Below are 12,455 nucleotides of genomic sequence, written 5' to 3'. Positions count from 1 at the left end.
TAGTAATACATTATTTGCAAAATACAGTAGACTTTAGGCAAACATTGCAAAATTAAATATGAATTAAAATAGCATACATAGCCACACTCATTTCTACTCGTAATAGGAAGGACTATGTGCAGTATGGTTAAATATCTGCCCCCGATTTCAACCAATTTTCAAATAGCATCGTATAAAAATCAAATCTTCATAAATCATTGTAAAGAGGATGCCTATCACTTTAATTTTGATTTTAGTCATCATTGCTTATTCCCTGTGTATCTATGACGTCATATAAATGACCTTATTCCCACAAATTTGCATACAAATGAAAAAATTCTCATTTTTCTATATATTTTGCATTCGGCGCAGGCCTGCTCAAGTGCGATTTTAACATATGTTTTTCTTCAGATAGTTATACACATTATACAAAAAAAATGGTACTTGAGCAAGCCAGTGCTCGATGATTTCCAGTCGCCAAACCATTGAAAAACACCCATATTTTGCTACAAAAACATCAATTTATCAAAATAAGACAATCTTCATGACGTCATTTCTACATTATGACGTCACTGTGGTGATAACCTTTTACAACCTTATTTTCAGTATGATTTTCACTATCTTTCACCTTATTTTTAAAGCTCTTTATGAAAGTTTGATTTTGGGGGCAAAAAATGCATAATACAATGTTCCACACAGTCCTTTTAAAGCACAAACTTTTTACAAGTCACAATCTGTATAAAAAAAAATGCAGTCATATTTTTAAAAGTAAAAAAATGTTTCACAGTATGATGATAAATTTTGATAAGAAATGTACTCAAAGTTCTACACAGATTTCTCCTAAGAGGCTGGTATCTCCACCAAGGAGCCGTCATGCGGTTTCCTCTGCCGTGGAACGAAATTGTGATTTGTATCAGTTGTCAGCCCCTGGTAATCTCGCGGGGTAGATGTGGACAGAGGCAGTTCTCCAGACTTCTGATTATCAGAGGCAATGTAGTCTATGATAACAAATTTACTACCAGTCTCTATGTATTGAGTTATTTGTGGGGTTAGGTCGGAGTTCTGTTTGATAGTTTTTACGGTGGTCGGATCTGGAAATTTGTGACCTGATGTTGATGTAGCTGAATTCCTTGTGACTTTGCGTCTTTCCTTTGCTGGTTTAGTTTGAGTGCCTTTTTCGTCTAGTTGGATGAAATTTACCTGTATTGTGATATTTGAACACAAACTTAATGTCAGTAGAAAATTTTTATGTATATCTACAAAAGACTATTTAAGGTAAAAATGTACAAATAATATCATTTTAAATCTATGTCAAAGGTGCTTAGGTCTATGTATATATATGATACCAAATGTACAAAGAAATATGTATTTATATACACTGTACATGTATTTATTAATATCATACATATGCCTTGATTAAGACCCAAGATACAGTCAAGTTGATAATGCCTTGCTTGGTGATTTACCTTTTCTGGTTCAGCAGGTACCCTGAAAGACAAAATGATATAATTAGATCAGTAATTGATTTGATATCGATGTTGCATTGATTTGAAATTAAAATTTTTCAAAGATTAAGTCAAAATTTATCCATTTTTTTTTCAACTCCATGACAGAACATTAAAAAGTTGTGATGTCCACATGCAGTATAAAGTAAACACATGTAGAAGCAGTGACTGTTTCATCAAGTGCGTGTTAGTTTGCAAACAGTTGGGTTAGCTTGATAAGATTGTTGTTAAAGTACTGGTACATGTATATTTATTTATAGGGAAGAGGGTGGGGTAGACTGCTTACCATGTGAACCTTGAACCACCTATGAATATATCAATTTTATAAATATTAAATACATAAGTCATACATTTTTTGCCAAAAATAATTCAGTTTCTTAGACTTAAAATTTTAAGTTTGAAAAGGGGAAATAATTCAATTTACAAATAATGAGTTGCCACTCTTTTTATAAAAATATCATGGCAGTAAAGCGGCAACATTTAACGAGATGCGACGTTGCCAGAGAAGCTTATTTTTCTTTGAATAGCTATTATTTATTTCGGGATTTGATTAAAAAGATCTGAGAATGTAGGTTTTGCACATGAAGACAGAAGACATGAGTGGTGAAGTACTCACTGCTGTTAAATGAAGTGTCTGAATTCACGGGGAATTCGTCCATCATGCTTCTGACGTTATTGGGTGAGAAGTATCCATTGACCATCTTAGGTCTGTAGTCTCCCAGCCGGAGATGGGGGACAGTGTTGGGGAGATGGGATTGCGTATACGTGGGTCTCGGGGGACCGGGCCGGTACACGAGCATTGGTTTGGCGTGGTCTTGATTGAGGCGTATCACTCGAACACCCCCGGGGTAGGAGTTGTGAATCTGAACTTCCCGTGGGGACCTGTGGTTTCTTGAAGGCATACTTTTCTGTGGTATTATAAGGGGGTTGCGTAATATTGGTTTTGGGGGTGGCATCGACGTTTTAAGGATCTTGCGAAGGGATTTGTTGGACGCCGGGGTTTTCTCGGCCTTGCTGGGTTTTTCTTGTTGCACATAGACCAGCTTCCGTCCTGATTCATTGGAGGATCCACGCTTTGTTCGCTTGAAGATATCGTACATCCTGTGTAAAATGAATTTTTGACAGTTATATTTGATAGTATTTGATTATATTTGGTTGCGGTTATTTTTGGTATGCAACTAAATCTAGTAGACATCAAAAATCTGTGCGGTTTTAAACATTGATTTTGTGAACAGGCAATTTAATGAAAATTAATGGAAAATTATGACTTACATTTTTCATCTATTCGAAGCAAGTATACATATCTGGAGACTCCGATTATACTGTTTAGTCAAAAATAAAGCTATATTCATATATAAATGATACAAGAAATATATTTGCAATATAAAAGCAAAGTGCGTTCAAACCTGTTTGCATCAGTCGATGTTATCCTCTCCATTACTACAAGTTGAACCACAACGAAATTGTTGAAAGATACTAAGTTATTTTTTTTATTGATGATGGGTTGATATTTTTTTAACTTCTTTTATTTTTGAACTTTGAATGTTACTTTGGAATACGCATTCAAGATGCACCATGTTTACATGAGCCACATGCAATGATGATCGATTGAGTACAGTGCTGTTTTTCTTTGTCAACACAGTTATATGCTTCTCTAAAAGCATTACTGTTACAGATTTAATTCATATGCTTTTGTTATCTACGTGAATCGTTATATAATCCATTAACTCCGAGTATTGAATATATCTGCATCATTGTTCTATGGTAACATTTTCAAGAGTGAAGGTGTTCGAAAGGAATCATCGGTTTTTCTATAGCATTACAATCCTCCTATAAATACTTTTTATATCCGGTCTTTCATAGATTGACTCTTAGTGTTGTGTTATTACAAACGACCTTGCTGTCGATTTGTTAAACAGCTTTTTTCTTACTATCATCATTATGAAATATACTACATGTATAAGGTTTTGCATGATCATTGAACAGCAATCACAATAATGCGTAATACAAATCGAACACCCACTAATCAGTTAAACTACGCATGCGTCGTAAAATATTACACTTTGTATCAATTAACAGCGTGACTTTATTATTTATTTTTGGGGTGGGAATGATGGAGTGGAACATTTCGCTATATTTATAATGCTATAAAGAAGTGTTGTGACATTTTTTTACCTGTAACAATATGCCGCCACTCCTAGCGAGACCAGAAAGGCAAAAACTCCTAAAATACTGCCGAGGGCGATCACTTCTGTCTTCCCCAGCCCTGCTGCCATATAACCTGTTGTGAAAAATGCATTCTACTGGTAACCTAATTTTTTTGTATACTTTGTATACCAAGCCATTACTCTACAGATGCAATTAAAGTGTGACAAAAACGTCTTAAATTAATTAGTTAAAGCTATGTACAAACCGGTTATGGCTGTTGAACTTCATAAGTTCAGAGTGTTTTAAAGATGTAATATAACTGCTCAAATATGCACAAAATCTTTATGTACTAAAGTGAAATGGTCGATAAACTAAACGTAAAATTGTTTAGCATTTCACTACAAAGTACAAATTAATGATAAATTTTCAAAATTCTATGGTATTAACCAATGATTGTTTAACTCAACTACAAACTCTATGAAAAAAACTAATCTTCTGTTAAATTTTAAGGTACAATTTGTTATCTACATACATTAGATTATAATGATACTCATCTCTACAAAATACTGCGACGGCCTTTTAACTCTACAATCCAACTGTATTGTGATATGTCTAAATGTTCGTACAAACAGTAAAGACTATCGAAATTTTCTTACGAACTGTAATGACTATAGTAATCTTCGTACAAACGGTAATTACTGTCAAACTAAGTACAAGCTTTAACCTGCAATTTTTTTTTTTTTAGGAATTTGAACGTTAAACTCAACGTACGAACTGTAATGACTGTCAAACTTAAATCTAACTTAAATCTACATAAAACTATAACTACTGACAAATTTTACTAGTTCACATGTACATGTACGTACAAATCGTATTGAATGTCGAATATGTACAACTTATACTGCATGTACATGTTTAACTTGTAAAACTGAAATAACTGTCAACTCTACCTAGAAAATTGAATTACTGTCAGATCTACATGTACCTACAAACTCAAATAACTGAAAAATGTGTACAAATTGTGATTACTTTTAAACTTTACTAACTATATTGACTGTCAACCTCTACGTGTAAATTATCAGCTGACAAAGTCTATCTACAAACTGCACTGAATGTCAAACTATATGTACAAAGCGTTATTATAGATATACTTTGTCAGCATATAATTTACATGTAGATAGATTGGTATCAACTTGAAGGACTGTCAAAATCTTATTAAAATAAATTGTTCAAATATAGAGTACATTCTAACTTGAGATGAATAATGACTGTCAAACTTTTCAGTAATTAAATGTATTTATAACTGCTGTTTGACTCTACGTACAAACTGTTACGATCGTTACTTTAAATAATACTATACTAGTATAATTACTGTCAAACTATACGTACAATGTTTACATACAAAAAGTATAATACAATGTAACTGTCAAACTCTACATTCAAAGTGTACAATTACTGTCAAACTATACGTACAATGTCTACATACAAAGTGGAAAATAACAGTCGAACTCTACATTCAAAGTGTACAATTACTGTCAATTAAACGAAGTACAAGCTGTAAAGGCAGTTTCACACTATTGTACTTAGTCCTACAAACTATACATACAAAGTGTATAATTACTGTCGAACTCTACATACAAAGTGTACAACTACTGTCAAACTCTACGTACAGGCTGTGATGGTAGTTACACGCTGTAGTAATATGTCCAGTCAGAAGCCATTGATGCCGACCAATGGATCTGGCAATTCCTTACAGGTATGTAAACAACAATTATACAAAGAAACATTGATCGGTATTTTGGTCCAGATGTTGGAGATTAAACAAGGCAGCTATGAAACGTTTTCTTGCTAGTTATTACAAGATCATTACATCCAAACTTTTGTTTGTTGTCGATGAATGCAATAGAATTTCTTGTCAGTATTTTTTACTTTTAAAATCAATACGATTTTCGACCTAAGATAAACAATTTCGAAACCTTTTGATTTGTTTTTTTTTTTAAATCTATCAAATCTAATAGAGATGATAATACATGAACTCATATTTACCTGACGTCCTCAGAGATATGAAAACATGTTGATTTACATTTCTAATGCTAAAATTAATCTTCAAAATTACACACATAAATAGATAGTCACTCCTCGTTAACTATGGTGAAAAGATAATATGGAAAAATACTGGTTTGAAACAGGATAAATGTTATAGACACACCCTATAAACATTTCGAAGGTTTTCTTTACACCAAGCTTCAGAGAATGAAACTGCTTAGTCAACCGTAAACGACAAAATAAGCCAGTTTTTAGTGATTTTGCAATTTTATTCTTCAGAAGTAGTGAATGATTAAGCGAAAAAAGCTTTTTGGTTGAAGAAACTCAAAGAATTATCCTGACTGCTTGGCTCGGTATAGGCTTTTGGGTTTGGATATAGGTGTTGTCATCTCATGGACTAAAAGTACCTTTGTCAATTTGTCAATACATTTGAACAAGACTTTGCCAATTTACTCAGTGGTCAACAATACAATTAAATACTCCTATATGGGAATTAATACTAACTTAAAGGTGCCCTACATTTTGCTAATTTGTTGTACACTGTACATTACTTTTATGATGGGATGTCTTATTTTCACGGGACATACGGTTGTGTACTTATTCGTAAAGCATAACATTTTGTGAATTGATGATAAATTTGCGAGTTAACATCGCGAAATTACACATAATTGAAATAAAGTGATCCATAGAATGATATTTGTCTAGAAGTATTTGCATGTAGTTACCCGATGACAACTCCTTCCAGGGGCATTACACGCAGGACTTCATTTATTAGTCAATGTTAATCAACTCATAATCGATCTAAATCCTAAACACAACCACTTTATAATGGAATTTTCCCCATCGCTAAGCAAGTGCTTAATCGTAGGGTCAGCTAAGTAATGAACAGTAATTAACGGTCTCGGAATACCAACACAAAGACAATGAAGCATTATTTCTGAACGAGCCAGTAGTTGAAGGTTGATGCTGGTTTCCTGTACATAAAACTCCCGCAGTCAGGTGGTTTTTGTTTAGGTGCCTTGATCTTTGATTTAGTACGAAGGGGAATGGGGCTACTTAAACACCTTACCCTCTTCTCCAGAGTTTTTCCGATCATCATGCAACAAGAATCCCATAGCATGGCGGACCCTCGCTCTCTCTCTCTGTTGGAAATGTAAAAAACGAAACTTCGGAATGGCTGAACGGAAATCGCCAACTTGTTTTCAGACTATGATAATCTTGGTATTAAGTAAGATATGAAAATACATAAATCCGCTATTAAGAATGTGTATTATGGTATTAAGATTAGACATGCTTATACTTTAACAAACCCGGAGTTTTAAAAACTGCTGCTAAAGACAGCTTGCCTAATACCTATCTTATCAGATTTACATAAGTTCAACAAACAGTGGATTTGGATTTTTTTCTTTGGTTAAAAATTCACAGTTGTTTTCCCAAATAGAGATAACTGTAAAACGGCACGATATGTCATGTGTGATTCAACATCACAGTTTTACAACTATATATATACAGTATTATTTAATAAATACTACAGTAACTTTTAAAGGCTGATCACTCATTGTCAGATTGAACGTGGGTTATTTAAAGTCACAGAGTTGCTGTCTACAAGCATCGGGAGAATAAACGTGTACTATTGGTCCACCTAAGTTCAGGCCATTATCACCTTAAATGCTATAAATCTGCTGATAATGAATTGAGCTCATATATTGCATTGTCTCGGCTCGTCTCCTTTAGTTTAGTTATTGTATTTAGACAGGTTTAATGCCACAAATGAAGAGGCTCCTTCCATTGGTGTCTGGTATTGTCAGATGAGTTTACAACTGCCGATCGGTGGCCGTGTTGGATGCACTTGTTTACATATCTAATGAATCCGAGGGAGGGAGAATGGTGATTTAGGGTGATGGAATTGTCTGCCTATTGATTCTGAAGCTCTTCTTCCTTAGGGAACTACTTTAATGGAAGTTTAATGGAACTGTCCACCTTGATACCGTAACTTGGCAGGTGAGTTACACATATCTTTCTTTTAATGCTCTACAATATTTTAAAAATGCACCTTTGATTAAAAAAAATTCCGTTTTTGTTTTGCTGTGGATGGGGTTTAATCCCAAAGGAGTGGGATTTCCAGTTCAAATAGTAATATCATTGATAGTATTAGGTATCATACCCATGTATGAAGCTACATTGTGGAAGAATAAGGGTACTTTCGAGGGAATAGTGCAATATATTTCAAATCAATTTGTTCTCCGTAATCTAATGCTGAACCTTTGAAGTAAAAAAGACCGACTTTATTGCAAAGCACTTAGAGGAAACTTAATTAACCATCTCAATTTATTTTTCGTGATTCCGTTAATAATTTAGAAAATGACAATCGGCGTGGGAGATTCAGGTCAAATACAGCACCCAAGGGGCTGTAATCATCACTAGCATGCGATTACACGGAAGCCAGTATACAGAGTGCATACGCAACAGTATTGCAACCACTGTTGGAATAAAGGTTTGGTGCACCATAAAAACTACTTGGGCGATTCTAAAGTTATACGTGTGAACTATAGCTGATGTATTGGTATATATGTTTTTTCATTTTCATTTCAGTTCTAAAAAGCAATATGGGTCCGAACTTTTAAGTAAAATCCATTAAATCTAAAAGAACAGATTGCACAGTTTTATAATAAGAAATCATGGTATTGTTATGGGCTTGGTAATATATATATATAAAAAGAAGACATTACTATGGTGTACCGATGGGGCCACTTCGACCTTCGCACTTTCGCCTTTTGGTCGAGGTGCGAGAGTGCGAAGTTGCGAAGGCGAAAGTGCGAAGGTGCGACGGCGAAGGAGCGAAGATGCGACGGCGAAGAGCGAAGATGAAAGTGCGAAGTTGCGAAGGCGAAGAAGCGATACTACTATCGCTCCTTCGCCATCGCAACTTCGCACTCTCGCCTTCGCATCTTCGCGCTTTCACCTTCGCCTTTTTATAATTGTGGAGCTCTCTATCGTTTAAAGACAATTTTAGCTGTATAAAAAGACATCTGAGGCAGACGATGGACTTTTTAGAATTTCTTTCAACAGCCTGCGCAGATCCATAACTTTTTCTAGGGGGGGGGGGGGGGGGCGATGGATAATTAAATTTGTCGGGGGAAGGGGCGTTTCGAGACATATTTTGGAGATTTTATTATATATAATTAATGAAATTAAATTTTCCGGGAGGATGGGATCCGGACCCTCTCTCTCCCTTTACTGCATGTGTGAAGTTATTGATATTGAATTTTCCTGGGGGCGGACCCCCTCTCCCCATTTATATCCATACATGAACTTTTTCTAAGGGGGGGGGGTCGAAGGATTATTATATTTGTGGGGGGGGGGGGGGGGCTCCGAGACATATTTTGGAGATTTTATTATATATAATTAATAAAATTAAATTTTCCTGCGGGATGGGATCCGGACCCTCTCTTCCACTTTACTGCATGTGTGAAGTTATTAAAATTGAATTTTACAGGGGGGGGGGGGGCTCCTCTCCCACTCTAGAGCCATACATGAGCAAGGAGTGTGGCATAATGAAATTAAAATGTTACTGTGTTTGATTCACGGTAAACAGACAGCTGGTAAGTGACAGGAGTCTGGAAGTGCATATGTATACATTATGGCGGACATTACATTTTATGTGGAGTATATAATGATTAGGCATAGCCAGCACTGGTAAACATATATGTCACATATACACATTAAAATATTTATAAACATTCATAGAAAACACAATGGCCTAGCGCATGCGTACCAATAATATCATGGATCAATCGGAAAACCTTGGCGAGTACGGTGCCTGCATCAAATTCTATGAAATTGACCGAGACTCTCTGAATGCTATCAAAAAAAGGCGAAGGCGAAAGTGCGAAGTTGCGAAGGCGAGAGTGCGAAGTTGCGATGGCGAAGGAGCGATAGTAGTATCGCTCCTTCGCCTTCGCACCTTCGCACTTTCGCCATCGCATCTTCGCCGTCGCATCTTCGCACTTTCGCTCCTTCGCCGTCGCACTCTCGCACTTTCGCCTTCGCAACTTCGCACTCTCGCATCTTCGACCTAAAGGCGAATGTGCGAAGGTCGAAGTGGCCCCATCGGAACACCATACATTACCGCTATTCGAAAAAAAATAATTAAAAATAAGATTTGAAATAATGGCAGGTGCTCCCTATTATCACACTTAATAGCGTCAATGCGCAACTTGCTTCACATCACACGTACACGTCTGTTTTGTTAATTACCTCACAGATTGCGGTTTACATATGAAATGCCATTTATATAACGTAAATATTATTTTTAGGCCAAGTTTGCGTTAATTTAATGCATTATATCTTATTAACTCTTCCGTCATAGTACATGACACAGGATGCTTATATTTAGATTTAAGAGAGAAGGCAAAACGGTTGGTTTTAAAGGAAAATACACTCCTACAAAAATCCTTCAAAATACAGTTCTACGTCCTACAATATGTGGAGATAAATTTTCATATCAATTAGAAATTCAATCTAGTTTTGAAAAATAACAATCAATATGGACATTAAGATCTAGAAATGCAAAAATGCTCTGAACTCCTGTATTTTGAGAATCCTGTCAAATTGTTCGTTTGTGATATTAAATGTTATACAATAAAGATAAAATATCTTTATAATGGCTTTGATTTTTTCCCCGAAAGATCAGTGGTATTGCCGCGAAAGAATTTAGCAAAAAGCTTTAAAGGATCAGATCACAAAAGGAAACGCCAATCTCAGAATGGCGGTTTTTTTTTTTTTGGTTAAAAACTCACTCGGTAGACAAATAAATATTGACTTGGTCTAAATATGGACCCAACATAAAAGTTTGCACGCTCACAATGGTGTCTGGTTCCACAAAGCATGAACCACACGGACTCGCAATCAATACATGACATTTCAGATGAATTTTGTGAATACGTCCTACATTATATGGGAAGGCAAATTTCTCTACGTAGTAAAATCCCCCGGATGATAATTGAAGATGTCAGTGGGGGTAGATACTTAGTCCGCGGGAGAAATAATTCAAATGTCTCCCGTTTACACTTATCTCTTACAAAACTTCGACCGCATCATAATTCCATGGGCTTTTCTGATGAGATGCGATTGAAATAAAACGGTTAATGAAAGGTCGTTGTAGAGATGTTTTTGCGAGATATGGGACGGATTTGTATTGCATGAAGTGATTCTCCCTGTTTCACGATAAGATGATTAAGCATACAATTCTATGGAGTAATAAAAAAAGTTCGTCTATATTTTTAATGCTTCTGTTTTTGTTGGACACATGGCGCACTTTGCCCCAAATGCTCGCTCAGAAAGCATTTTCTGTAAATTGAAAACTGCAAACACTGTAACCGCCTATTGGACTGTATTTTTTGGTGAGTACAGTTTCTATTAAGCAGGAGAATGTTTTCATCAAAAGCTACATTAAAAAAAAAATCTTACAAAATTGTGACAAATTGCAGTTCAAGTGGTTAGAGCGTTTGGTTTATAAAATCAACACAACTTTTGTTTGCATTATGCAAGTATCTTTCAAACGTTAGATAAATGCCTGTCGGTTTTTTTTTTATTAATTTGTTTTGAAATTTAATCAGGCACGTAGCATCAAGGGGGGCCGGGGGGGGGGGGCTGGCCCCCCCCCCCACCTCCCACTTTTTCTCGCAGCAACAAATTTTTTAAAATTTACATATAAAAAAATGAATTATAATGGAGTTGGCCCCCCCCCCTTTTTTGGTCTGCCCCCCCCCCCCCACACACTTTCAAAAATGCTACGTGCCTGTAAATAGCCTATATCCACCTACGTTAAAGGGGATTTAACATATGTTATGATTATCGTACTTGAAAGAAATTGGAATAAATAGCGGGGCAATACAGACCACCCTTTACATCATGTACATGTCGGAAATCAGTCACGGTTGTTAAATTGACGTAATGAAACATGGTTCTTGAACCATGCATGCAAACTACACTCGATATGACACCACAGGTTAACTTGGCCTCTTCCTATTCTTTGTAACTTGCAACTTTATTTAAACACTATGAATTTTTTTTGTTTTATCTTTTGATATACATCTAACAGGAAAAGGTCTTTCATCCTTTCAGTTACTGAAAGAGGAGACCAGCATCTCCGTGATTACAGCGTATAATACCATGATCTCAGAGTTTGTGGTAGCATTTCCATAGAATATTTTTCCTTGATGACAATAATTGTGCGACATTATATCTTATAGGTAGCTCAATTAGTGTGTACCCAATGATGATCTTCCTCGAGTGGTTCGTCTGACGACAAAGATCGGACATGACGACGTACTCGAGCAGTCGACGCCGCAGTAGCATTACATTCCAGGACTATACTCGAATAAAGGAGGCGCTGAACCAACTCAAGGATCAGAAAAGGGGGATCAAGCGCCCCAATAAAGAGAACTATGTGCGCAATGGACATCCCCCAACAACGGCCATTATGAGAACCATGCAGTTCCTTATGCTTGGAATTGTAGTTGTTGTCGTCATTTATGGAATCCTCAACATGATATGACTTAATATCTATTGTGAAAACTACTGATTCATTTTTCACTGCGGGTGTATGATATATAAATCCGAGAATATAAACTCATTTATCAAACTGTTGTACATGTACATAAATGTGATCTTGTGAACCAAATGATGAACAAATAAATTATTGGTTTTTCATTCTGTGGCTATTTAGTGAAATAAAATATGTGTTTCCCATAGAAGAAATGTACCTGAAAAGTG

At 35.8% G+C, this 12,455-nt stretch overlaps 1 protein-coding gene across 4 annotated transcripts; it reads right to left on the bottom strand.

The window, feature by feature from the left end:
- Nucleotides 1-10: 10 nt before the first annotated feature.
- On the bottom strand, nucleotides 11-6,905 carry LOC105339185 (uncharacterized). Of its 4 annotated transcripts, XM_066067367.1 has the most exons (7): nucleotides 5,679-5,833; nucleotides 3,660-3,765; nucleotides 2,891-2,924; nucleotides 2,101-2,585; nucleotides 1,771-1,789; nucleotides 1,446-1,467; nucleotides 11-1,179 (listed from the first exon to the last, which is right to left on the bottom strand). In XM_066067367.1, exons 3-7 carry the CDS (start codon nucleotides 2,920-2,922, stop codon nucleotides 820-822), a joined length of 918 nt encoding a protein of 305 aa, XP_065923439.1. In that variant the 5' UTR covers nucleotides 2,923-2,924; nucleotides 3,660-3,765; nucleotides 5,679-5,833; the 3' UTR covers nucleotides 11-819. The 4 variants fall into 4 exon arrangements, with proteins under 4 accessions (XP_065923439.1, XP_065923436.1, XP_011442926.3 ...); XM_066067364.1 differs by lacking the exons at nucleotides 2,891-2,924; nucleotides 5,679-5,833 and adding an exon at nucleotides 6,748-6,905; XM_011444624.4 differs by lacking the exon at nucleotides 2,891-2,924 and having other exon boundaries at nucleotides 5,679-5,834.
- Nucleotides 6,906-12,455: the final 5,550 nt, after the last annotated feature.

This window comes from Magallana gigas, chromosome 7 (assembly GCF_963853765.1).
Source record: "Magallana gigas chromosome 7, xbMagGiga1.1, whole genome shotgun sequence".
NCBI lineage: Eukaryota > Metazoa > Mollusca > Bivalvia > Ostreida > Ostreidae > Magallana > Magallana gigas.
Note: the sequence above shows the minus strand (reverse complement) of the source record. Positions and strands in the feature narration are given on the sequence as shown.

Bases quoted from the DNA above. Each gene is read 5' to 3' on its own strand.
- LOC105339185 (XM_011444624.4), bottom strand. From the start codon at position 5,754: ATGTGTGTAATTTTGAAGATTAATTTTAGCATTAGAAATGTAAATCAA. The intron at 3,766-5,678 runs GTAAATATGAGT...TTTTCACAACAG, and splicing joins CATATCTCTGAGGACGTCAG to GTTATATGGCAGCAGGGCTG. The intron at 1,180-1,445 runs GTAAATCACCAA...ATCACAATACAG, and splicing joins TACCTGCTGAACCAGAAAAG to GTAAATTTCATCCAACTAGA.